This window comes from Haliaeetus albicilla, chromosome 4 (assembly GCF_947461875.1).
Source record: "Haliaeetus albicilla chromosome 4, bHalAlb1.1, whole genome shotgun sequence".
NCBI lineage: Eukaryota > Metazoa > Chordata > Aves > Accipitriformes > Accipitridae > Haliaeetus > Haliaeetus albicilla.
The window spans coordinates 41,061,536-41,086,951 of NC_091486.1; the positions used below are offsets into that span (position 1 = coordinate 41,061,536).

General features: G+C 43.9%; 1 protein-coding gene across 1 annotated transcript in view; it reads right to left on the minus strand.

The window, feature by feature from the left end:
* The window catches only part of ABCA12 (ATP binding cassette subfamily A member 12), a 90,272-nt gene extending 68,395 nt beyond the window's left edge, over nt 1-21,877 (minus strand). Inside the window, exons 1-3 of the mRNA XM_069782050.1 lie at nt 21,472-21,877; nt 17,194-17,287; nt 2,068-2,215 (exon numbers count right to left, since the gene is read on the minus strand). Of these exons, the coding sequence (XP_069638151.1) occupies nt 2,068-2,215; nt 17,194-17,287; nt 21,472-21,540 (311 nt within the window). The 5' untranslated portion in view covers nt 21,541-21,877. The remainder of the gene's footprint in view (nt 1-2,067; nt 2,216-17,193; nt 17,288-21,471) is intronic.
* Nucleotides 21,878-25,416: the final 3,539 nt, after the last annotated feature.

A 25,416-nucleotide genomic window follows, 5' to 3' on the forward strand; every position in this document is an offset into this window, starting at 1 on the left:
TTCCCTTTTATTAAAGGAAATCTCAAGCGACCATGTCCTGCACACCTTAGTAAATGCTTCTAAGGAACAGATTCAAAGATAAGAACCTTCCCCATTTTCTCTGCTGCCACTGGTAAGACACAGTTTTAGGGCAAGTTATAAAACAGTTTAATAAGAGCTTCAGTGAGTTGCACAGTGGTAGGGGAAAAAACCCAGTCTGGGTTAGCTGAATATTACAAATTCTAGAATATTACACAATAATATATCCAGTGAAGGGTCACAGCTCAAATAATTTGCCTTCCTGACAAACTCACCCATGGTCATTCTGCTCCTGGGGCAGAGCTGCATCTATTCATGTTGCCTTCTGGATCTTTCCCCTACCCAGTCAACCTTCTGCTGAGGTTTTATAGTCTGCTATATCCTGCTACGTTTGCTGTGACTACTTAATAGTTGGGTGTTTTTTCCTGTAGAATACAATATATTTCTAAAGCTGACATTGACCACACAACGGTAGGTATACCCACACAGTTGTGTGATACTTCACATATAGCCAACTTTCAGCATCAATAGATGTCAAGATGCTTATTAATGACTCATGTGACTTGAGCTATAGTTTGGCCAAATCCTTTAGTTTTCAGTTGGCAGGAGAAAACAGTTATTTCCTAAACAGCTGTACAGAAACCAAAAACAGAAAGCAAGGAGGATTTGTAGCTATTGAAACGCATGGAAGACCTCCAGCTTTGGCGATAGAAGTTCCCATTTCTTCATTTCAATACCCCAAATTAAGCATTGTTTAACATGCCCAGGAAAAACAATGACACTGAGAAAATGCGTAGAGAACTGTGAATCCAGACATCCAGTCTCTGTGCGGCTCTGTCCTCTTCTGCTGTGTGACCTTGAATTTGACTAGGATTCACCTTGCGTTACTTCAGTCATCCACATATTTAGCCATCCAGACTCTTTTGAATCAATGGACAGATCCTGACCATTGACTTAGCCTGAGAAAATGCCCGTTCCTCTGCACTGACTAAGGAGGACCATTGAGGAGCCACCAACCCCAGGATCCCCCATCCTGCCTGCTGGACTCTCCGGTGGAAGGCATGGGCCCCACCTTACCTCTTCAGACTCTCAAGCTCTGGCCAAGGGGGATTTTGAGGGTCTGAGATAGCCAGTATGAAGCAGCCTCTCACCTGAAAGCACAGATGAGCAACCAGGGACCTTGTATGAGAGACACCCAGATTTTCAGCTCTCCATTAAACAGCCAGGCCTCAGAGTAACCATGTTCCCCAGGGGTGTGCCAGAACCAGGCAGGCAAGACATAGAAACAACGCTGGCTGGCATGTCTCAAAGCAAATGCTACTTGGCTTTGACTGGAACATCAATGAAATTGAAATGCCTCCACTGAACATTTCAATTTCAATGAACCGACATTCCAACAAAACATGGCCAGCCAGGTCCACGCTGCAAATCTACATGCTTTTGTGGGCAAAAAATTGTCTCCCCATTTTCATCTGTTTCCCAATGTTTGATGACATGCAGAGAAGACACCCATTCCAGTTGGCACCCAGAGGAGCTACTGAAAGAGCAGTCACTCCAGAACAAGTGTAACTCAAACTAGAGCTGTTGGAAAACATTTGCTACTTCCACCTAAAGTGTCCTGAACCAATCACCACAGTGGCAGATCAGCACGCTGGGCTGCTCTTGGTACAAATCTTATCCACTGACACCCTACAGGACTTAACGCACAATTATGCAAAAAAAAAAAGTTTCTTTGCTCTGATCTGGGTGAGCAGAAGCATTTTTCTCAGGGACTAAAATTCTTTTCTACTGTATCAAGCCTGGATCAACTGACACATTACTGAGAGCTGTCCCTTATAGGGACATTTTTAAAGTGTCCCATGTTGCAGCCCATATTCTCATTTCTAAGTGTTCATATATCTGAGACTATATCTGTTATAACAGATATCTGAGATGATCTATCTGTTGTGGACACACTTGCACATACAGACACACATGGCTGCTCCCACCACCTCAAAGCAAGTTTTGCTTTACAGCTTGTAACACCCAGATATATTCAGATTCCCTTACAGTCTGAGAGATGAGATGTCATTAAGTCTTGGCAACAGATCTTCTGGTGTGTACGGTGTGCCTTTACATCTGGCATCTGAATCACACAGCACAGTTTGCAGGAATGGGAAGAAGCCTGCACTAGGAAGGTTTCGGGGTGCAAGGTAACCTGGAGGAAGGAGGAAAAAGAAAATGCCATTATGATGTGGACATGCACTTTTTTTGCTGTGTGTTTCTATCAGTATGTGCTATTTTCTCTTCCCAAACCATAGGACTGATTCTTAGTTTCACTGAGGCTCTTTCACTCCACCCTGGCAGCACTATCTGCCAAATCCTACTAGAAGCACCTCCTCAACACTGACAAAGCCATGAAAGGCTATTTAATAGGAAAAAGAGTCAAGCTACTTGGTTATAAGATATCTGTCAGTCCCAAAGCAACTGCAGATTTCCCCCCTCTGCTCCAAAATGCAAGAAACAGTCAAGAAATGACAAAAGCACCCTAGGTTTACAATATCCTAATTCTGCCTTTAAAAAGTAAAATAAAATAAAAGCAGGCACATAGCCAGAGTAAACTGAAGCACCCATAAGAGCATGCTCTCCAAGGCTTGGTTGGATCAGTTTCTATGCAAAGCCACAATCTTCAGTTTCAAGCCAGGTTGCTAAAACAGGGCTCTGTCTCAGCTTTTACCACAAGAAGGGGCAATGGATCCAGGACCAGATAACCTCCTTTGCTTTTTGTGCAGACCTGCCCAGGGAAGGGAGAGGAGCCATCTATCACCACCACCCCCTCCATATCTCCTGCCATCTCAGAGCAACTCCCGTACCATCTGCCTGGTGACCTGTGATGCTGGCAGCAAGCGCTGAGGGGTGAGATGTATGTCCCTGTCTCCAATTTCTGCAAACACAGAGTGGACCTGAGCAATTAGAGACTTTAGTATTTTATGTGCCACTTGCCCTGTGCTGCTTACTGCCAGCCCACAGAGTTCACTGGCTGCTTTTCCTCTCATTGACAAATGCTCTAATAAATCTCAAAACTCTTTTGCTGGATTGCAGCAACATATTATTTAAAATAATCATTTGGAAAATTACCTGGCAAAGGATACTGCTATTATTTCTACTATGGAAAGGAGCCAGATTTACAAAAGGCCTGCAGGCAGGCTTGTGGTAATTGATTACCTTGCTCTTTAGTCTCCAAAGACGACCTGTGACTCTTGCCCAGGCACAGCTTTATCTCGAACCCCTCCAACAAGGACACCTTACTACATTTGTACTACATTTATTAATTATAGCAGTGGTCAAAAACCCGATGTTCCCAAAGGGGATGGCAGTGTTAGGTGGAGTACGTGGCTGTCAGTCTCGTTGAAGGAGACTTGACTTTCCTGAGCTTTCCTCAGCACAGTTGATCACAGCCCATGAGTGGGCACTGCATTTTAGGGTCAAAATGCAAAAGCTCATGGTTTAGCACAGGAGTTCCCACTGCTTTGGGCCAGATAGATAGCAACTGGCACAGAGGACTGCTGAGACCTGCAGAGTCAAAGGCACCCATTTTGAGTGGTGTTGTGATTCTCTTGTATACCTCAGTGCAGAACTGCCCTAGAAAATTAAAGGAGATACCTTGCCAGAGGAGAAGGCTACCTGCACTCACTGCACCCCCAACACTCACTGCACCCCTCGGCCACCATGAGTTACACAGCAGGCTGAGCCAGCCCTATGGAGCACCAAGGAGAGTAAAAGATCTCTCTTGTCCGTACAGACAGTCCCTCTGGTGTTGGGGCCAAAGGACCAAACATACGTCACTCTAAAGGTTTTGAAGTGTAATTAAGTCTGCTGCCCATGAGGGAAACTTTAGAGTAAGGCACTTTAAATCTAGAAGCATCCTTGTGTGAATATCCCTGCTGTGTCTGGCAAACGTCCCTTTGAGATCACCAATTACAACCCTGCAAAATGGCATTTTTCCCTCATCTTCCTTCTGATCTCCAGCACCCTCATTCCCATGCAGGAAACTGACTCATGGCAGTCCAAAAATGCACACCACAGACCTCACTTTATCAGCATCCCTACCAAAATGAAGCCTCAAAGACCTGAGAAGCCATGAGGGTCATCATGGAGAGCATAACCACAATGAAGTGAGACAGGTAGGAGCTAGAAGGGAAATGGCTACATCCTCCACTTCCATCCACATTTATCAATGACAAGCAGGGCCAGGATCTAAGCTCATGTCTCTTAGTAGACCTGGAGCAGCTAAAGCTGCATAACTCCTGGCTGGACAGCAGAGCGGGGAACACAAGGATGGGGTTGGAAGCTTGGGGAGCATTGGTCTTCTCTGGAGAGATGCAAGATGTTTACAGAGACAATTATGCAAGAGATCCTGATGAATCCAGAGCAGAGGAAGACACTTCCTTGAGATATAAGTAGCAATAAAAAGATTTTAAAATTGGACTCCAAGGCAATACACTTTGAACTAAGTGGACAATTAAACAATCAGTTGCTGTATCACAAGCGAGGTGTACAGCGTAAGAACACGGTGATGATACCAGCTCTTTCTCTTCTTTTCTTTTGAAACACCAGCCTGAAAAATAGAGACAGGAATTCATGACCTGTAGTTTGGAAGCGCTGCTACTCATGGTGGTGGCACAATGCCTGTGAAGACATCATTGGCCCAATGCGATTGAGGTATTAAGTGAGGCTCTGCCAGCTCGCATCAGATGTTGAGTAGTTCGCTGGCACCTGGGTACAACCATGGGGCCTGATCCATCGCTAAGTCAACTGCAAGCATGAACCAGTGTAACCCCATGAAGTTCTTGGCACAAAAGCAGTGGCAATGCCAGAGAGGACTTTTCTGGAAGAGGCCTGGACTCTGACAGCAATTAGAGAATTAAGGAAGTTTTTTGAGAAAGACCATGACACAGAAAAATCTGAAAAGTCTGGGCCAAATTCCCATTTGGTGTAAGTTAGACCTATGCTGGTTCTTAACCCTGAGTATCTAGCACAAGCATGCTCTGCGTCAAGCACACAAATAACACACAGGCTTATCCATCAGGATGAAATGAATTGTTACGTTGGCTCTGCTGCCTGCATTGATGAGATCTCCACTGACTCCAAAGAAAGTTTAAAGACCTGGTTCAGATGCAGGCACCCCTTCCACAGACACATACCGCTGGGAGATGAATCCCACCCTTGCTTTCTCGTGTGGCAAGCTGATGATGCTGAAGGAGCCACACTGTTCACACTGCCTTCTTTACGCACTGGCCCTACCAAGCCAAGAACAGGGTGGCCAGGATGGTGTGACACGTCTGTCACTCCCAGATAACAAGCAGTCAATCTCACCACCATCAGAACCACCAAGCACTTGTCCCTCTGTTCATACTGCCTTGAAAATCATGTCCTTCAGGGGCCACAGAGGCCAACAACTTAATTTAATAAAAGCTGAGCAGCACAGCCACAGAAGTTCAGCTTCTGACTATGCTGCCTCTGGCCGGTGTGCCTGAGATCAGAGAAGAGCCAGAGCGTAAGGTGGCGCAAGAAGCATGGCTGATTTGGGAGTCCAAGTCCCAGACAAACATGGCGTAGCCTCTGAGTTCTTCCCTGTAACTCCCTCTCATCCTGCAAAGGAAGGAATTTACTGACTAGAAGGTGAGTCAAAAGATTAATGAGCTCCCTGCTCCAACTTCCCGCCCTTCATCCACTTGCTCGTAGTAAGGAGACGTGACTCCACAGAGCCACATAGGCTGCTCTGCCCACACATACAAATTCATCACCCACGTTAGCCCCATACGCAGCTGCAAGGACAGCCAGGGAGGAAGCTGGCTCCTGACTCCTTTCAGTGCTTCAGGAGACATTCATAACTACCTGTCCCTCCCTTGGCTGAGATTTAGCCAGCACATCAACTACATTAGTACACAACGTAAGCACTAGCTATGAAACATTATTGAAGGAAAGCTGTAAACGCTCTGCAAATTTTAAAGGACAGTCTTTTGATGGGGATAGTTTCACAATCTGAAACATAACACTTACCACCATTAGTGATTTTTGTAGTATTTCTACTGCTGGGAATCCTTTCAATCTTCCACATGCTGCAGGAAGCAGCCCCTTCTCCCACTGAAGTTTATGGCAATGCCATATCCAAGGAATATGGATTCCCCTAGCCCTGTAGTCCCCAACTTTATGATCCCACGTCACACGATAGAGCAGATCCACAATACTTGACAGATTTTTTCATTCTCCCCACTGCCTTTAGCTTTAAACCTCTTAATTTCCTAAAACTACAATTACCTTTGGAGGGTCCCACTACACTGCCTATGAGCCAAGAGGGAGAGATCACTGCACCCACTGCTATCCCATGTCTGAGCTGAGAGGTCACCCTAGCATATTTCTGGTCAAACTGACTTGTCTGCAATCAAAATCTGAGCCCAGATGTGTATCCTGTTAAAGACTGACTTCTGGGTTTGCCAGCAGCAGAACCCCAAGTGCGGAGGATTTTGTTATCCCCTCTCACCGAGCGCTTTGATTTTCTATCCCCAAGGGTGCTGAACCTGAAGAAAACAAGACAGGCATCCCGAAGGGCAGAAGAGGCCAAGGGCTCAGTGCTGCATGGACTGGCTGGTTCTCCCTGCTCAGTAGCATCTAGCTAGGCCAGCCACATCTGCAAGAGCTGAAAAGAAATAAGGCATGCAGAGCAGTAATAATAAACACAAGATACCTATAATACATGCATGCCACTGGAAATTCTGGCATTTCCACATTTGCTTTCATTTGGAATAAAATGAAGAAAATTAGTTTCTCTTACTTCCCTGAATGTTGTAAATTCCAACATACTTCCCTTCAACATGAGCAAAACATTTTGTTTTCTTCAGGTAAAGCTGTTTGGTATAATAATGATGAAAAATGTCAGGGTAATAATAAATCTCATACAAGAAAGATGAAAATTACTATTTCACTACAATCTGTAAGATTAATTGAAATTGACTGAAATGTTTAAATCTAAAAGGACCATGTTTTACATTGCCACATTGATTTTGCTGCTTTCATCGCACTGAAGTTTCAGGCATTTGCATTAGCTGAGTCCAACCATTCACTTCAAGGAATTGGGTGTTTCAGTGGACCACAGGCATAGCACCATGAACGCAGCCCCCGATGTCAGCCCCTTCAGCCTGCGGCAGTGAGGGCTGCCTGTCCCTGAGGAGGTAAGTGCTGGGAGGATAGCAGCCATTATTATCCACACCAGAGCAAAGGACAGTAAATAGGCAGTATTTTCAAATTATCAATTCAGTACAGGTTACACTCTGATTTATATCAGCCAGTGGTCTCCAGTGTAAACTAGCAACCAGTTCACTCAGTGTCCTGCTAAGTACCTTCCTTTCCCTCAACTCCCCAGTCTCAGCTCTGCTACCCTGAGAGACGTGAACTATATATATTGCAGCCCCATCATTTGAACATGCAAATCCCCTTAAATATAATGAAGCTATGCAGACCATATCTTTTGCTTGCAAAATATCACCCATGCATTCCTCCTTCCTTTTCTGCTCACACTGTATTTCTGGTTTCAGGGCTTCCTACCTAGCTCTGCCATCCATACTGCAAAAACCGAACAAAATCCATATTCCATGGTATTCATATAAAAGATATCGGATTTTCATTATGAATGGCTATTTCTTAAATAAATTTAGGTACATTAAGTGTATTTTCTTCCTCCTTTACCATTAATTTAAAAAGGAATGCTGAGTTTTTCTGCGTTCTAACCACCCATAGTTCAGTGTCATATCACTACCACTCCCTGGGCATGAAAAAATTCTCTTGGCTTCAGATTTCACACACTCTGATACTGCATATACCTTATGCATTAAGTCCTTCCATATTCCTTACATAGTTCATAAAAAATCCATACAAATCTCAACTCCCCCACTGGTGAATTAAAGGCATTAATGAGCAAATTACTTCATTAGGAAGTATTGTGTTTAATTGAAAATGCATTCAATCATTGCTAAATCATACAAAGAGACTTAACTGGGACTTTTCTGCAAAGAAAAAGATGGCCAAAAAGTGGCTTGATAGAGAAATAAATAAAATCATGATCAGTGATGAAAATGGTGAGTAAATGATCATCTCTCACAGCACAGGGACAAAGAAACACAATGAGATCATGAGGCAAAACAGACAGAAAGTACCTTTTTTAACAATTACCAAAATGTGGAACTCACTGCCACAGGGTGGTGTATGCTGAAAAGTAGACATTCATTTTAAAAAGAATTAGACAAATTCATAAAAATAGATTTGTCAGTGGCTATTAAGTATGATCACTTAGATTCAAGCTCTTCACCTTAAACCTTTCAAGATTTTCCAAGGCAACACTCTGTGCTTTGTGTTCCTGCACACTCTCTCAATCATCCCTGAGCAGCAGCAGAGTGGTAATTCTGACTGTTTATCAGCTGTAATTTATATTTACCTAAGAAGTCACAAAACATACAATGAAAATATTTACTGCTATGCTGATCTGCTCCAACTTTCTAAGCAAAATGTTTAGCTATATTCTGTACACACAACTTTCTCACTTCCTTTCTAGTCTTTCCCAGTCACACAGCATTGTTTTCAACTTTATTCCTTTGCTTTGTTAGAGTCAAAAAGACAAACATGCCTGTTTCATAACATGATGACTGATATTGTTTCTCTTCAACCACATGCAACTGCCCATTTCCAGCTTTGTTCACATCTGCTTATGAATAACAACTTACACTGCCTATCTTTTGTAGAAAGCTTTATAATAATGCTAGGACTTTTGATCTCTCTCCAAAAACTAAACCTGATCATCAAATCTATGGGATAAGATTAATTTTGAAGCAGGGTATTTTTTAAACACATGGAGAATGGCCCAAATAGCCAGCTGGCCTATCTTTTGATCTATAAAAAGACAGTATTTAATTGCCATGGCATGTGTATAGCTGTGACATTTATGCACTCTGAAACTCACATCTGACCTTGAAGCTGGAGAAAAGGACCTGCATGTTCCTAGTTACCTAGGTCTTTAATGGGAGCAGGATCAGGTGGCAAATCCCAGCTGAGCCATTGCTTTACCTTTTTCACACCTGCAAGATCAATGCCCACACAAGTCCCACACTTGTTGCAAAAAAAAAAAAAAAGGGGGTGAGGGCAGCAAGCATTACAGTTCCTGGCAGTACAGCCCAAATCTTGTTCAGTGTGTCCAAAGCCCATAGCACAGTAGCGATTAGCCCTATTGATTTTAATGGGATTACTCAGACTTCGAGTTAAACACATACTTAAGAGCTGTGCTGGCTCAGAGCTAATGGTTCAGTATTGCACTCCCTATTGCACTGTCCCTACACTCTTGCCTTTCATATCACAAAGCCCATTTTTAAAACCATTCTGGAGCTAGCAGGCGATTTCTTTCACCCTATTTTTGGCCAGCCAGCAGAACTGCCATTTACCTCCGCAATCTCACCTGTTGAGCATACAGCACTGGAAGAAAAGATTCCCTGAGCCTACCCCCAAGTTGCAAGACACCAAACGGCCTCAGTATCTATTGTATCAGAGTAATTTTTGTTCCTCTGCAAGCCTCCATCACTGCTGCATATCAGGACAGGTTCATGCTGCAAGGTGGCACCCAGTAAGCTCAAATACACATAGTGCAAAATACTGCTGCCTGTGCACACCAGCACAGGTCCAGATGGCATGCAGCACAGGGAAACCTGCCAGCTGGGCTCTGCACCATGCACGTTAATTATGACGACCTCGTGTTAGCCCAAGTCTCACTGTCCCTGGAGCACACAAATTCCCTCACTGCCTTCCTATTATGCTTTAAGCAGTGTCATCCTTGGCCTTCTTTCCCTCAACTCTAATTTGATTTTTTTTTTTATTTCCCCCATACAAATCATTAAGTAACAAAAAGCTGTTGTGAGCATCTATTGCAGATACATCAGTTCACCTGTGTACCACACAGCCTACCCTGATTTACAAGTCATACACCCACTACCCAGCTCCTGTTTTTCAAAATGAAAACTCGGCAGGACCCCAGATAACTCCATTCAACCCCCCAGATGCCCAGTGATGGCTGGGTGAGATTCAAGAGCTTCCATTTTTCATCTTTACAGCAACAGCATCCTTGTTTTCTCAAGTTGTCCCAATAACACGATGTCCTCAGTTGTCTGCCTAGGACAGTGAGATTGAAGCAGCAGACAACTCACTACAAGACTCCTCCCTGTGTCAGTGGCCTCAATGGAAGAAGCATTTAATTGCCTAATTCTTCCCATGAGCAATTCAGGCTCTGCAAATAAGGCTGGCCCACAGCAGACAGCATCTACTTCCATGCTTATTAAGACTATGCAAGCTAGTTTTGCTTGCCCACACACCTTCACCTTCCACCCCCTTATCTAATAAATTAAAAATCAGCACTTGAATCTGAATGCATTGCGTTCACATACTGATCAGGAAGATCACAAAGACAAGAGAGAATAAAAATTGCAAAGGAGTGGGAGAAGGAGGAGGTGTAAAGGGAGGAGAAAGAACCCCCAAACCAAACACAAATAACAAAGGAAGGAAGATGGAAACCTTCTAAGAGGTATTGCAAATTCAGGTCAAGATGAGGAAATGACAGAGCTGATGTACCACCAGGCAGACCTGATGAGGAAGGATCACACTGAAGATTGACTGCATTGTGGAGGGGTGCTCCACTGCCTGAAGCACAAACACACCAAGAGAGGAGGAACTGTGCCCTAGTCCTTTTCCTACAGGGCTTTTTAAAGCAATATTTAATGCAGACGAAGCTAACTTAGTCTTCTTGTAATACAGCCAACTTGCTCTTGTCTGTATGAGCACTAGGGCACTGCACAAACAGGACCTAAGAAGAGAGTCAGAATGTTTCCCAGCAAGAAGCTGGAATCTAAAAGCTTAAATCCATATCTAGAGTCTTGAAAAAAACTTGCACAAAAGCTATGTTTACTAAACCAACGTCTTTCAATGCTGAGTGCCTCCAGGCAGACTCCAGAGTCCAGGTTAACATTCTTTAAACAAAAGTGACTTCCTTTCCAGAAACACAGACATCAACAACTGCTGACTTCTGTCCAAGCCAAACTGCTCAGCACCTGTGGAAAAATACTTCTGCACTTCTCGGTCCCAGCATCTGGATTCAGATGCTTTAGGAAGTCAATTAGAATTAAGTGACTGCCCAAGGCCCTGATGTAATTCAGTGGGGAGGAAAAAATACTGGTAACTCAGGAGTTCCCATTTCCAACTCTAAACATCCTTCAGTCACACCTCCTGACCTGGAAGAGTCTGTAAAAAGAAATGGAGGTGTGGAGATTCATGAAAAGGGAGGCATAAACATCACAGCACTCTGTTTAGGTTATGGGTCTCTGAGCTAAGTGGAAGCCTGGGCAAGTTGCAGGGAACTGTATGGCTGGGCACTGCTTATGTATGTAAGGAGATCAACGTACATGTCTATTCCAGCAAATGTGGGGACAGTTGATACAATTCATACTCTCCTTCAGCACTGTTTCAATGAAACAGAGCACTATACAGCAGTCTGCTCCCTGGCATAATGGCAGCACAACAAAATGAAACAAAAAAAAGTTCATACCAAAGTAAGGATGCCTAAGGAGGGACCTGATGAGGCTATTTTGCTAATCATGCCGCAGTTGAGCACAGACAAAAATCTGGTGTTGGGCCATGTAGAAAAGGGGAAAAAATGGACAGAAAAGAAGGGGAGGAAAATGAAGCAATCTAAAGGAAAATGAGGAGTGGGGCTGCTCCATCACGGGCAAATAGTGAAGGAGAGGTGGGAGCCTGATGTGTGCTTGTCTGTGTATACAGAGTAGGTTGAATCCTTGGGGTGGATTATGCCTTGCATAAACACCCATGACTTACCCAAATGAATGGAGTGACCTGTGTAGGTGAGCCACCATCTCAACTCCCTGTAATTAGCATGGGAACCTATTAATTTTTTCCACACTACTGGGAAAAGAGATGAGTTCAGGTCCTTCCAACTATGAAGCAAATGCCTTTAAAGTGCAAGCATCTTTTCAGAGCTTCCTCATCTCCAGGATGGTATCTCAGAGGAAGGATAGTGCTGTGGCCATCTGATGTCACATGTGTCCTCCTGACAGCCACAGCCATCACTCACATGGAGAACTAACCCAGCTCAAGGTCCTTCTCTGTTAACAGTGGGAAAAAGTTAGTGTAAGGGTTTCTGCATCAGAGCAACACGCTGGGACTGAGGCAGGGAACTGTCAGAGCTAAAAGTGGTTTGAGGTCCTTAGTTACACAGATGCACATGGCAGGAACCCCCTGAACTCATCTAGAAGCACATTGCTGCAAGAGTCAGAGGGGCAGAGACATGCATGGGTGATAAGGATGGAGAGTGACAGGTACTGCCTGCCATGTGCTTGGCAGAACAGACACCTCGCACCCATCACAACCAGCTGCCTTATCGCCTTTCCCAGTGATATGGGAAAGGGGATACTATCTGCATTTATCCTTTTCTTCTAAGCTATATAGAGCATCCTGCCTCTTTTTCTGACACTGCTCTGACCAGTGTAACTTGTGCCTCAGTTACCTCTAACATGGTAATAGCACTCAGCACAGAAATCACAGGAAAGCTCCATCTGCAGGTACAACAAGCTGCAGCCTCTTTCCTAAGGCATCTCAGATCTCTGCTCTGTGATTCATACAGATTTTTCCAGCCAATTCTGGACCTGTTCAAACCCTAGCTATCGATCACAGTAAGACTGAATGCAGTGTAGCTCAGAGACCCTCCTATCCTGGGCCCTCCCCCAGGACCACTGGAGCCAAGAATGAGAGAAGACTATGAGTATCTGCTCCTTTGTAGTATTGTGCCACACAGCTCTGGCTCTAAACTAGGCCTAAACAGCTATGCTGGTACTGGCAAGCAGTCTAGTGCTCAACTATTACAATATTCCCCCAGAATATTGGCTGCAAAGAGCAGCCTTGCAGAGCACTCTGCTACTGAGTCTATCACGAATATGTGAGTGAATGCAATACACCCAGCAGGCATCTCCATGATTGTGATGAAATCCCGGTGGAAATTCTGGGCAGAGATGAAGGGTAAGATGTGCTTCACTGAGAAGAGTTCAAGCAACCAATTCCCTGGCAGAAAGAATCTGGTGGATTTTAAGACCAGATCTGAAAGCACAGCTTCCTTCCATGAAGAAGGAAAAATATGTGTGAATGAGGCATGGCTTTCACAGCCCACTGGCTGTCCCTTGGAAAGCCAGGGGGAGCAGAGCCCTGGGTCTAACAAGAGTGCAAGGTTTCTACCACATCTTCTCTGTAGCACTAAAGAGCAGAGTTTCTGAATGAGTGGACAACTAACCACACCCAAGAGAGCTTCTATGGAGAATAATGATGAGGTCAAACTGGCAGGAGGGGAGAGAAGGAGAACAGAAAAGGAAGAAAGCGGGTGGGGAGGGCGTGACAGGGTGTGACAGTGCTAGTTAAAGCCAGGAGTGTAATTGGGCTTCTCTGTAGACTGAGTGGGTTGAGCCCTGAGGGACAGATTGTATCTCACACACACAATTCCCATACCTTGCAAAAACCTGTAGTGATGGAAAGGGACTTTTGTCCCTACTCACTCTAGAAAACAAGTGATACAAGAACAAAAGCCTAGAAGATACCATCAAACCCCGTTCACTGACTTTCACACTGCAGGCTTCCAATCCAGAGCTTCCTATTCTACACGTATGCCACAAAACACATCCCAATGCCTCCTCGCAAATACAAAGGCTGTAATAAAAAGGTCAAAAGCCACAACTGCAATGTGCATAGTAAGTTGGATGGGGATTTTGTTTGGTTAGACTCCCAGATCATCACAGGAACTGGGTATGCAGGGAGAAATCTCTTTTTCATTTCTCCTGACAACAATCTCTGCTGACCTGGAAATACATAATCAAACAGATGCCTGGGAGAAAGAAGAGAGATGTGTTTTTTCCTCTTAGATACTAGATGCTTTAGTTGTGAAGAAAATTATATATCAGATGGATATCAGCTCCTTGTTTTCCTCAGTTCTTAATCTTCCTATGAGCATCCTCTTGACTGGTGACATTTATTTGGCATGACATTTCCCTTCGGAGTTCCGTCTGGCATAAGCTCCCATTGCATTAGGTGCTACCAACATAATTCAAAGCAAGCAACTTGCTCTTGCAGGAAGCTCTTGCCACTTGTTCATTCTTGACGGATATTTGCTAGGTAATTTCTCTACATAATCCTCAATCTATTGAATGTGTATTAGACATCTTTCAGAAGAACTTACTGCCTCAAATTTGAGCTGTTTTAATTGAGCAAATAATAGATTTCATGATATTTCTGTGGCCCTGAATACATGAGATAAGCTTACAGACCGAGATCTTCTCTGGGGTTATCTGTAAGGCTTCAAAACTCAGCATTTTAGTAGCTTATTCTATTTCTGTGCCGTTGATTCTGTGCTTCCTGACTTTTGTCCACCTGCAATAGTCTCTTGACAGCAGAACTGGAAACAGTTTCTTGTCACTACTTAACAATTGTGCCTTTTAAGGCAGGCACTGGAATTCAGCATAAAGGGGATTTTATTCCTGTTCAAAATGAACAAAAAGCCCCCTCCTGTAATAGTTTTCCTAGATGTGTCCACCTGCCCTTTTTTTTCTATCAGAAAAGAAAATTCCAAAATGATTTCTCTCTTGCTTTTCAAGCAAAAAGTTGATACATTTTTCCAGTTGTCAAAAAAAGAAGGTAATTGTCAAGCAGCTATTCTTGCTTAACTGGAAAAGATAACTAGCCAGCAGAAACTGGCTGTTTGTTGCTCTGGTTAACGTTCTTCTCCACGTGCTTGGGATTCTTAGACGGTCTCTTAACATCTCGAGCACAAGAATACACCACAACCATTATTTTCCATCCTAAAACCTCTCTTGCAATAGAGAGCTCCTATCATCCACTTCTGAGAGATAGATACCTACTCGCATACTTACTGAGACTTGTCCCAAAATAGAATTCATCTATGGAAGAAAAGGGAACTAGTCTAATGATACTGCCCAATCTTCCCCTTCCCTGCAAAGCACAACTGATGGAGCTACTTGCTGTTCCTAAGAACATTCCTTTCAATCCATTAATTCAGAGATGCAACCATCCAGAGCAAACATGCTCAAATTAAATACACATTCAAACTAATAGCCATGTAGAGTAAAAGAATTTTTTTTACCATCCAGCTGGCCCTCTTGACATTCATCTTATCTGATTTATCAGGGACAGGAAGTACAACCAATTGAGCAGGGTGGGAAGACAGCCATTTCCACACTTGGCAACACCTGGGGTTTTCACAAAGTACAACGTGTCCTGTCTTGCCTGCTCCAACTGGTTCAAGGGAATTTGGGAGAACTTGAAATATGTAACATGCCTAAAGAGGCCTTTTGCTGACAACAGATGGTCTTGGAGTTAAAAGACCACCCTAACACACCAAGAATGTCCTTCTCCATTAAAGATTTCCTGTGATACTTTCAGAAAGTCACTTATTCTGGCTTTCCATCCCTGTCTATAATACGAGGTACACAAACGTTTAGTCAGATTAGGCTGCAAGCTCTCTGGCACAAGGGCTATCCTAATTGTGTATCCAGTATTTGTCACAATGTGTCCCTTTCTCACACACCATACAGAAACAAAGACTCCTTAATAGGAGAATCACACACGTCACTGGGTCAAACATTTCCAGAGCGCACACACATCATTAAGTATAGATCCCTCGCAACCACATTTTACACATGTGATGATAGCTACAAACTCTGGAAGCCAACTGCTTGTCCTCACTGCTGCCAGAGTCTGCCTTCTCTCCCCCTGCATCAGACTCCTCACACCAAATACAAAAATCCAACATTGCCCATGTGAAGGGTTTGTTCTTGTCAAGTCGATGACACTCTGATGCAGGTCATCCATGATTGTGTCTGTCCTATGAATCAGATGTTGCAAATCTTTTAGTAAGGGTAATTTTTGAGGGCCTATTCCTACCCTGTGCTGGGAAACTATGGCTCTCACTAATAGTTCTCCACACAGCTTTGTGCTGCAGCACATGGATGTAATTCAGCAGACTAGATATGCAACATGAAGCAAGAATCTTGCATACACTTTCAGGCTTTCTGCAATAAGGGCAAGGAACCCCTCTAATGAGCAGGTAACAAAGAGTGCAGCTCGAAAGGTACACAAAGGTAGGCCATCACTGAAAAGAAGGGCCCAGTCCTTTCACCCACTCCTCTCCCCTCTCCCTTGGGACTGCACTTCTGAGGCCACAGAGATCAGAATCAGGGATTTGATCCAACTCAAAATTAACACTTTGGTAGGCAAAAAGGCTTCCAACTGTGTAAACTCCTTGCTCTGTTTTACCAAATAACTTCATTAACAAATGTGGCCAGGGTTGGGGGTATGCTGCTTCTGATGGTGATAAGGACCCACTAAAGCAGTGTAAGCTTTTTAGAGCAGATTCAGGCACAGCCATGCTCTGAGATGTAGACACGTTCTCCTGACCAAGGAAGCAAGGCTTGCAAGCAAAAACCACCTTGTGTAAATTCTTTACCCATTTAACCACCAACAACTATTCACCCACCCAAATTGCTCTCTCTGACTTGCTAGAAAGGGCTCACATAGACCATCAGGTCACAGGAGCCAAACAAGTTACCACTCTTCAGCTGAGCCTTAGTAGCAAGCTGCCTGAACAGGAGCTTTTTGCCTGTAGCACACACAAGGTAAAAATCTTTCATGCTGACCAAGCTCATGTTTGTTACCTCACCTTCATAATCCCACTTGAAGCCTATGCCCTTATTCATTTTACTGAGTAAGATCTCCCCCAGCTGCCCTCTTGTCCCTCAATTTATCATGTAAATTTATATTGCTGTCTACAACAGCAGCATCTGAGTGCATCTTGATGAGACAGTTCTTTAAAGTTGTTTTCTAATTTTAAAACTAATTTGAAAAAAAACCAACCAAACAGAAACAACCTCAGAGGAACACAGACATTTTATTTACAGCATGCTGCATCCCAGGAAATCTCCACCAGAAACTACAAAGAACCAAATTTGTAAAAGTAACAAAACATGTCAAATTAACACATCAGTCACCAAAATGAGAACTAAATTGCAAAGACATAAAAACAAACCAGTTACTTACAGTTTGGTTGTGGTTCTGGAGGGAATTTGAGACGGATAATGGCCAAGATTATGAAAACAACCACAGGCCAGGAAATTAAAATGAACGACCATACCTATAAAACAGCAATGAAAATATATTGGTTACGTTTGTCGTATTGATGCGTTTCAGAGCTTGTCTGGAATGTACAAGTACTACCCTAATTGAGTTATAGGATGCATTGTAAATTGCGCCTGTCTTGGTATGCATATTATTAAAACCCAAGTATTATCTATGCAGGAAGAAAAACTACGTAAGATTTCAAGAGCAAATAACAAGACTGAAAATAACACAAGCCTTCCAGTGTTTCAGTTTGGCTGATAATTATGGGGGACAGTGTTTACACAGATTTGAGACACTGCTATATAATAGTAAAAGCACGCTGAGAAGTACAAGGCTTTTGGATGCACTGATCGCAAGATAAGAGAGCTGAAGTGCAAAAGGTTGGTTTCAGTTTCAGTGAACGGCACTGCTCAAACAATGGGTTAAGATGACTTCGATTTGATCATACCTCAAAATTAAAGTGTTTGACAAGTACATTGACAAGTCTACTGCATTTTTTTCCCCAAAAAAGTTTCACTGTTCTTCACAAACAGTAGTTGAACCTCACAGTAGAGCAGAAAGAAAGGATTTTCATAGTAGTCATTTACAAGATGTGGTGCTCAAGCATGGTGAAGGAAGGGGTTTATTGAACTGTGTAACCAGTCAACTGGAGAAGTCACATTTGAACACCAATCACCGGGATCCCTCATATGAGCTTCTGACCCCAGGAACTTAACTCCCTGGCACCTTTCCATTTCCAGACTGTAGCAGTTCGTAGAGATGAGCTGAGATGGAAGAGAGATGATGTAAAATTGGCCTAGTATGTTGGAAAAACCATGAACATTTATAGAGCTGTTGTCTCTGACATGAGGGTTGACCATTTCAATAGACGAGAATGAAGAAAATACAGTCTGCTAATCATCTAGTATAGTAAATCAATCTAGGTAGGAGGCCCAAAGTCAGTCTTAAAACTACAAGCATTGGAGTTTTGTGAGCTAGGAAAATGCAATTATTCAAATAATCAACTGCTTTTGCACTAGCTGGCTAGCTTGCTACTGTGCTTACTAGATTAGAGTTTTCCATCCATCAGTAGTTAAGCTCAAACTACTCTGTGCTGCAAAATTGCTGTGCTATCTTCATGCCAATTTTTGAAACTGCAAAGATGTCTTTCTTCAAAATCATCCCATTTTTCATTGTGTTGCTGTTTTCTTCAGATCAGCACATATTGCCCAAAACTGTTTTTCCAAAGTAATTCCAAGCCCGTAACAGTGTTTTCATTTCCTGTAACACTTACTGGGACATAAAAACAAACAAACAGACAAACAAATCCTGAAGAGCAATTCAGCTTAAAGATGGTTGTTTTACAGCAACACCATCCCTATCATCCATGATGAGATGACACAGCCACGAAAGTAGGAGCAAGATTCATGCCCCAAAGTAGGCAACTGACAGACATCAAACCACAAGGCACCTCCCCACACATCCCTTCAGAGAAGGTACTCCTATAATTTCAGCATTCAGTAACATTTTAGCTCTTACAGACAGTACTCTTCCTGCCTTTTATATATACACTGCCAACTTATAACAAGATTGATCACTGAAACTAACATCTTTTTATAATTTTTATATCATGTGCTTTCCCTATAATCGGTCCCCAAACACGCTGTTTAACTCTGATTAATTCGCATGCAAATGGTATTATTAATGTATCCTCCTTGTTTAGTACTACGTAGGCTAAAGTAAAATTATGGGGTAACAGCACAGAAACTGATATTAGTCAGAAGCTGCCTAAAGGAAGTGCAAGAGATCTGTCATATTCTTGGGACAAGAAATGAATACTGATTGTTTCTACCTAGGGAAATCTTTGTACCTCCCCATTTTGAGCTAAAGCGGTGCTTATACTCCCCACTTTCCAGACAGCTCTTCCCTTAGTTTCTCTGTCCTTTGACTTAATTGGCTTTAATAGTAGCTGGGCACATCAGTTGCAACATAACAGCACTCCCACTGTTTCCGGCATTTCCAGTTAACAAAAGCAAGACAACCATGCTGGCCAAACTGCTTGCAGGTGGAACACATTGACTTGAATGGAGCCATAACCAACCTCAGTTTGGCTCTTGGGACACCAAGCACTGTGATGTAGGTTGCACAATCCTTTGGTTGCTGGATTATTTCACTGTTAAAAGTAGACGCAATTGCTCAGACCTTACTTAGTATCTCTGGATGCAGGCACTTTTTCTCTCCCTCCTACCCCTGTTTAAATAACCAAGCTGCCTAGAAGTGACAGATGGAAAGCAACAGAAGTGCAAGACGCACCGATTTCTCCAGTTCCCCCTGGTGTGCAGGCCAAACCTTGCTCCTGAGAAGACTGCCACCTAAACTCATGACCATTCCCTTCTCAGCAGGAGTAAACTGTATTGAGGTACTCCCTGGCCATGGATGCAGAGCTTCAGCTGATTTCAACAAATTGACAGTCAAGCAAGCTGTAGCTCTCCCCATGCTGCACAGGTAGAGGCAGTCTCTCCACGGGGTCCGCGGAGAACTGCCAGAGGAAATAAAGTGTAAAGCAAAAGGCAGAAGCAAATGTGGTTGCTAGCCCTGGAGAGGCTGATAAACAGAGCAGGAAAGCACTCGAGTCTGCAGGGGGGAGGACGGGGGCTGCCTAGTGTCAGACCATTCCATGACATTCCAGTCAGCCCTGGCAAAGGCAGCCAACACCACTGCAGTGGCAGGAACCACCTTCATTCATTATCAGAAACTGAGAAGCAGGAGGACAGAGGAATCAGAATGCATTCGGGAGCAGAGATCTGGGTTTACCTCCTCACACCTTCTCCAGTCTGAGAAAGCTCCCTAATTTGGAGCAAGAGAGAAATGAAGGAGGGTTGCAGGGAATGCCTGCCATAAAATAATCAGTAGTGGCCAGATTTTTATTTTAATTGGCATTTCAGTTCTACAGAATTGATATTTCAACTTTACAGGAAACCAGAATTAAAGCAAGTGAGACTCTATGGTCAGAAGTACAGGCAGGGCTTAGGTTAGCATTTACTCTGGGTAGACAAGAGCTGAAAGAGACCCAAGCCTTCTGCTTTTAAAAAGGCAGTTACAATTTCTCTTGAGAAATTACAGGTCATTTGGGGGGATTCCTCTGCATCTCAGAAAAAGTCTCCTGCACCCTTCGCAGCAGTGAAGGATACTCTAAGGTGCACAGCATGTCCACAGCTCCTGTGGAGGATCACAAGGAGTCAGATGAACTCAGCATCTCTCTGAATCAGGCTCCAAAACAGAGAAGCAGGACAGGGCAGGCAAGAATGGACCTTGCAGAAGGCATGCGGTGATATGAGGCCTTTCACTGTATCCTCATATCACACCCTCCATGGCCATTTCTCTTCTGTCAGCATTTTCTGCACCTGTCAAGGCTTCCATTCAACCAAAGCAGGTTTAAAAACCATCACATTTAGATTACTAGCAAGAGGTCAGGTCACAATACAAGTTCATGAACTGCAGCATGCTTATGGTGAAGTTACAGCACAGCTGTATTGAAACCAGACTGGTACAAAACTACTTGGCAGGCTTTGCCTGGACATGCAATACCACCCAAAGGAACATTTGTCTCCCTGATGCTGCTGCAGTTCACGTTGTTCTCTGGACATTGCTGGCAATGGTTTATCTTTTGGAAAGAAAGACCATTTGGGGTGTTTGATTTGCAATACACTGGACTGCACTGGAAATCTGTCCTACCTGCCATCTCTGAGGGCTACTTTTTTCTTTGTCCATCCTTTACAAATGGCTCTATATAAGGGCACCCCCTCCAGCACCCCCAAATCCCAGGGATTTCTTGGAGGCTGTATGCCAACCATGGGGTCTGCTCACATGGGAACTGATAGAGAACTGCAGCCTTAATTCAAGTCTGCCCATAAGTTTGTGCATGGGTTTGTTTGCATAGACCACTGCCCTGAGGGAACAACAGTGGTATCCATGGTATTCAATCTGGAGTCCTGAGCCCTCATGCATGAGCTCCAACACAAGACCCAATCACTTTGTCTTAAAAAGACCCACCTTCGCTTCCATGCCATTCCCTTTGTTCCTTCTGCCTCTATCACCAGCCTTTATAGTATTTCTGTTTTAATATTGTGACCTTCCTCTCCTGCAGTGCCCCCCTTGCTCCTCAGCTCCTGTGATTTTCAGGTTCCCCCTCTTCTACTATTTTGTTTCCACACTCACCGGCTGCCTCTTGACACTCAGCCAGTTCTTCCACAGCAGGATCCTCAAGTGCTGAGAGAGTGCAGCCATCCTCGGCTGACCCAACCAAAAGCGTATGGGCTACGTATTCTTCCTCCCCAGGCTTAGGAGGCAAAAGCACAGGCTCTAACCCAAATGGGCATACAGTGTCCGATATCCAAGCCTGTGTCTCTTCCCCACAGCATAGCTCTGAAGGAGCTACTTCATCCACTTGTGGCTGCTGTACTCCCAGTAACTGTAGCTCTTGTCCTCACAGCAATAGCTCCTAGCAAATTCAACAGGTTATTCTTCTCCAGGCAGGCAGGCAGATGCAGCAGCCTGCCTCCACTTGTGTTAATTACAATACCCAGCCTCTCCTGGCTGCTTGTTGTTCAAGCCCTAACTGATAAAATGGATAGCATTCCAAAAAGATGCTTCTGCTTAAACAAAAGGTGATGCACGCCTCCTCCTCCTCCCCATGATGAAACTACCTGCCTGCCCACACACTGCTTCTGCTGGAGAGGTGTCATCAACAGCAAAGAGTTAGGCCACTTGCCAGGCCAGTCTGACTTCCCCGAGTTCACAGGGAACAGCTGGGAAGAAGAAAGTATCCACAGCCACAGCCTGCGTCTTCCTGGCATTGCCGATTTGGATATAGGGGATTTTTTAATACTTTTGAATGTCTCAAACCTACCCATCCAGGGAAATTAAATTGAAGAGTTAAAAACATATATAAGTGAAAATCTCAGGGACAGATCTAATTGCTCAGCTTCTTGCATCTTCCCTTTCCTCCAGGAGATCAGTCCTGGTGTTCTCACTGATTGAATTCAATATAACACATCAAATCCACTGGGAATGGAATTGCAGAATCAGACCCCACAAAGACTTCAGAACACCAGTGTAGCTTGAACACTGTTCTAATTCAACTGATCATTAAATTTTTTAAGTTAGTGGAATGATATCTAAAAACCAGCTAGACATAAAAGGAAAGAGTAAACTGTGGGTACAGAGGGAAGCAATGACTGCAGAGGGGACTGCTCATTGCACCAAGGACTAAAACAAATCTGAGTTCTGAAACCAGATACAGACTTGTTTGATGAACTCTGGTCATCTAGCAGAGCTCTAGTCCTCCTTAGACGAGTAGCATTTATACTCAAGTACCCCATCCGCTAACACTGAGATCATCCTCAAAGTACCTAGGCAAGCCATGGAAGACTTCACTGCTCTCAGCATATTCCATAGAAGAGATCAGAAAAGAATCTCCCACATGGCATTTCTTTCAGCCACAAACTAACTTTGTGCCTCAGAAATGAAAAACACCCTGAATGAGTCCTTGCCAAACTTCACCCAGGGACAAAAGTGCAGGAGGCAGCCCTTCCATCCAGAATGATCTTGGAGCAGAGGAGCTTTGATCTAAGGGTTGCAAAAAGCTCTGAGTGAGAGTAAGAGAGGGAAAGAGAGAGATGTGGTACACAGTGAAGAGAAACAGCTTCTCTGGATTGGTTAGGAAATACTTCAAAGGTGGGAATAGCAACAGAGATGGAGCAGTCCCTGCCCCACATACCTTCAGTCTAAATAGATTGGACATTCCAATGGTGGGAGTGGAACTACAATGAGCCTAAAAGGCTTCCCTGGTATAGTTTTGATAGCAATGGGAAGAAACCCAAACGTCTAACCTCCCAGCTCTACATTCACATTTTTTTTCTATCAAATGTCCTTAGGAGAGAGAGGGATTGTGTTTTGGTCTGAGAGTCGAGAACAAGCACTGCTCCTCAGGGCACTGTTCTAGTTCAGCTACATGTAAGAGGCACAGCCAGATTCATTGCATTTGGTCCAAACAGCATTTGCAAACTTGATTCACTTCCTCTCTGGGGCTGAAAAAAGAAATCCAAATATAGATAATTCTGCTCTGAGGGGGTAAGAGAGAAGAAATTTATAATTTCACCATTCACTGCTTTGCCAAGGTCTTTTAAGGCAAGCGTCTGATTGCTTCTTTTCGGTATTCAGTCAAACAACCGTTTCAAAAGAACACTGTGATTTGGATAATAATTTTCCCAAGCAAATGCACATCCTTACTTCCTTTGTGAACTGAGTCAACAAACATTCCCCTTGGGATGTACCCAAAAGGTAATCTGTTTGAGTTCACCACTGTAAAACCAGAATAACTCAATGTCAGTTGGCTCCCAGAGCACTTGCACTCAACTCCCCAAAGACCATACTGTTCCAGATTGAGAACACAAGATGAGAACTCTATTAAGCCATTATACCTTTTTGCTTCTTAATTCCTTTACTTAACAATTCCTGCAGATGGCACAGGAGGCTGTGCAACTACATGGCCGCTCCTGGACAAAGTGACCAGAGCAGACAGATAGACCAGTGGCAATGCAAATGTCCATATAGGCAGAGGAGGGAAAGGCCAAATTCTTCCTTCTCCCAATAAATCCTCAGTTGGTCTATTCCTCTGGTTGAAGAACTAGGGCTTTTCTGGGCTGAAGGGCAAATTGTTGGTTCAGATCACAGGGAAGAAAGGCAGAATCTGCTTCTGTGACACTGAAGCTGAGGAAACCCTCAGGGGAGCTCTGAACTGTGATTTCATTCAATGAAGGTCTTGAGGGACATTACTCATCACATGTACCACAGTGGTGGTTGTAGCTCATGAAAGTGCCAAGCAGGGGCTGTAGCCTCCATGGCAAAAAACCTCTCCCCATGCACCAAGAACTCACAAACTGAGACCTTTCCTCAGGGCGTTCTTTCAAGTAGAGGAGTTTTTACTTCAGTAAAAATGAATGCACTCATGCTTTCCAGGTGTGCCAGTTACTTCTATGAGAAATGAAAGCTTAATGAAGTGATGCAAGACAGAATTGGTAAGACAAGAGGATAAAGTCCATGAGCGAACAATCTGCAAGAGTGCTGGAAACAAGGTTCCAGAAGGACATGCCCTTATGGGTCCTGCTGTATCAGGGCCAGCAGCTGTGTGTGCCACAGGCAGCAGCACTGTGCAATGCAAGGGAGGGACCCATGAACAGAGAAAACTGTCCCGTGGAAGAGCTGCTGCAAAGGGCCACATCAGGGGTATGGAGGGCTCCCTCCAGATCTAACACATTGGGAGGATGAGAAGAAATGGGCAGCCTTATAGCTAATGTTTCACTAGTTGCTTGGTCAAAATAACAGGTGCCTACACCAGTAACAGAAAATGCAAACAGCTGTCTGCCCATTACCACTCTTGGCTTTTAAAGACAGGGGTAGCTGGAGCAAATCTGGCAGGGAAGAATATTTACCCCCTTGAAGTCAGTGCCAGACAAGAAAGAAAAAACCCTATTCTGCTGGCTACCAGGAAAAAAACCAAACCAAAACACTAATCTTGCAGTGGCTGTGCATGCTACAACTAACCCACAGCAGAGACTTCCAGAGGCACACAGGCAAACAGTGGTTAGGTGCCCTTGGGGGCCTGGAGGAGGAGAGATTACACCAGCAGTCAGTGAAGAAGCATAACCAGATTAACTACCATGCCAGAGAAATATACGCAAAGCACAATGAACTGAAGGGGATCTGCAAGGGGAGCGATGGGGTAATGCTGTGACTCATGAAGAGGCAGGACTCTGAATTTGGTACTTTCCTCTTACAGAGTTTGCTGTGTCTTTAGTTACTGAACTTAGCGTAGGAACAAGTCCAGACTGTGCAACAGATGGGCTTTCCTCATGGCTTGTGTAAACTAATACTATTCAAATGTTTGATACACTCCCCTCAGAAATCACAAAGATGCTATGCATAGACTTTAGCTGTGGTCTCTTATCCACAAACCCAGCCAGGCCAAAGATTGCTGAGTGAACAGGCTTCAGCCCCACACTCTGCAAGCTCTAGGGCACTCACAAACCAGTGCTAAGCAGACCTATCTGCTTAAAAGGTAAGTGCATGCTTACACGTCTTACTAGACGGCAGTTTGCTAAG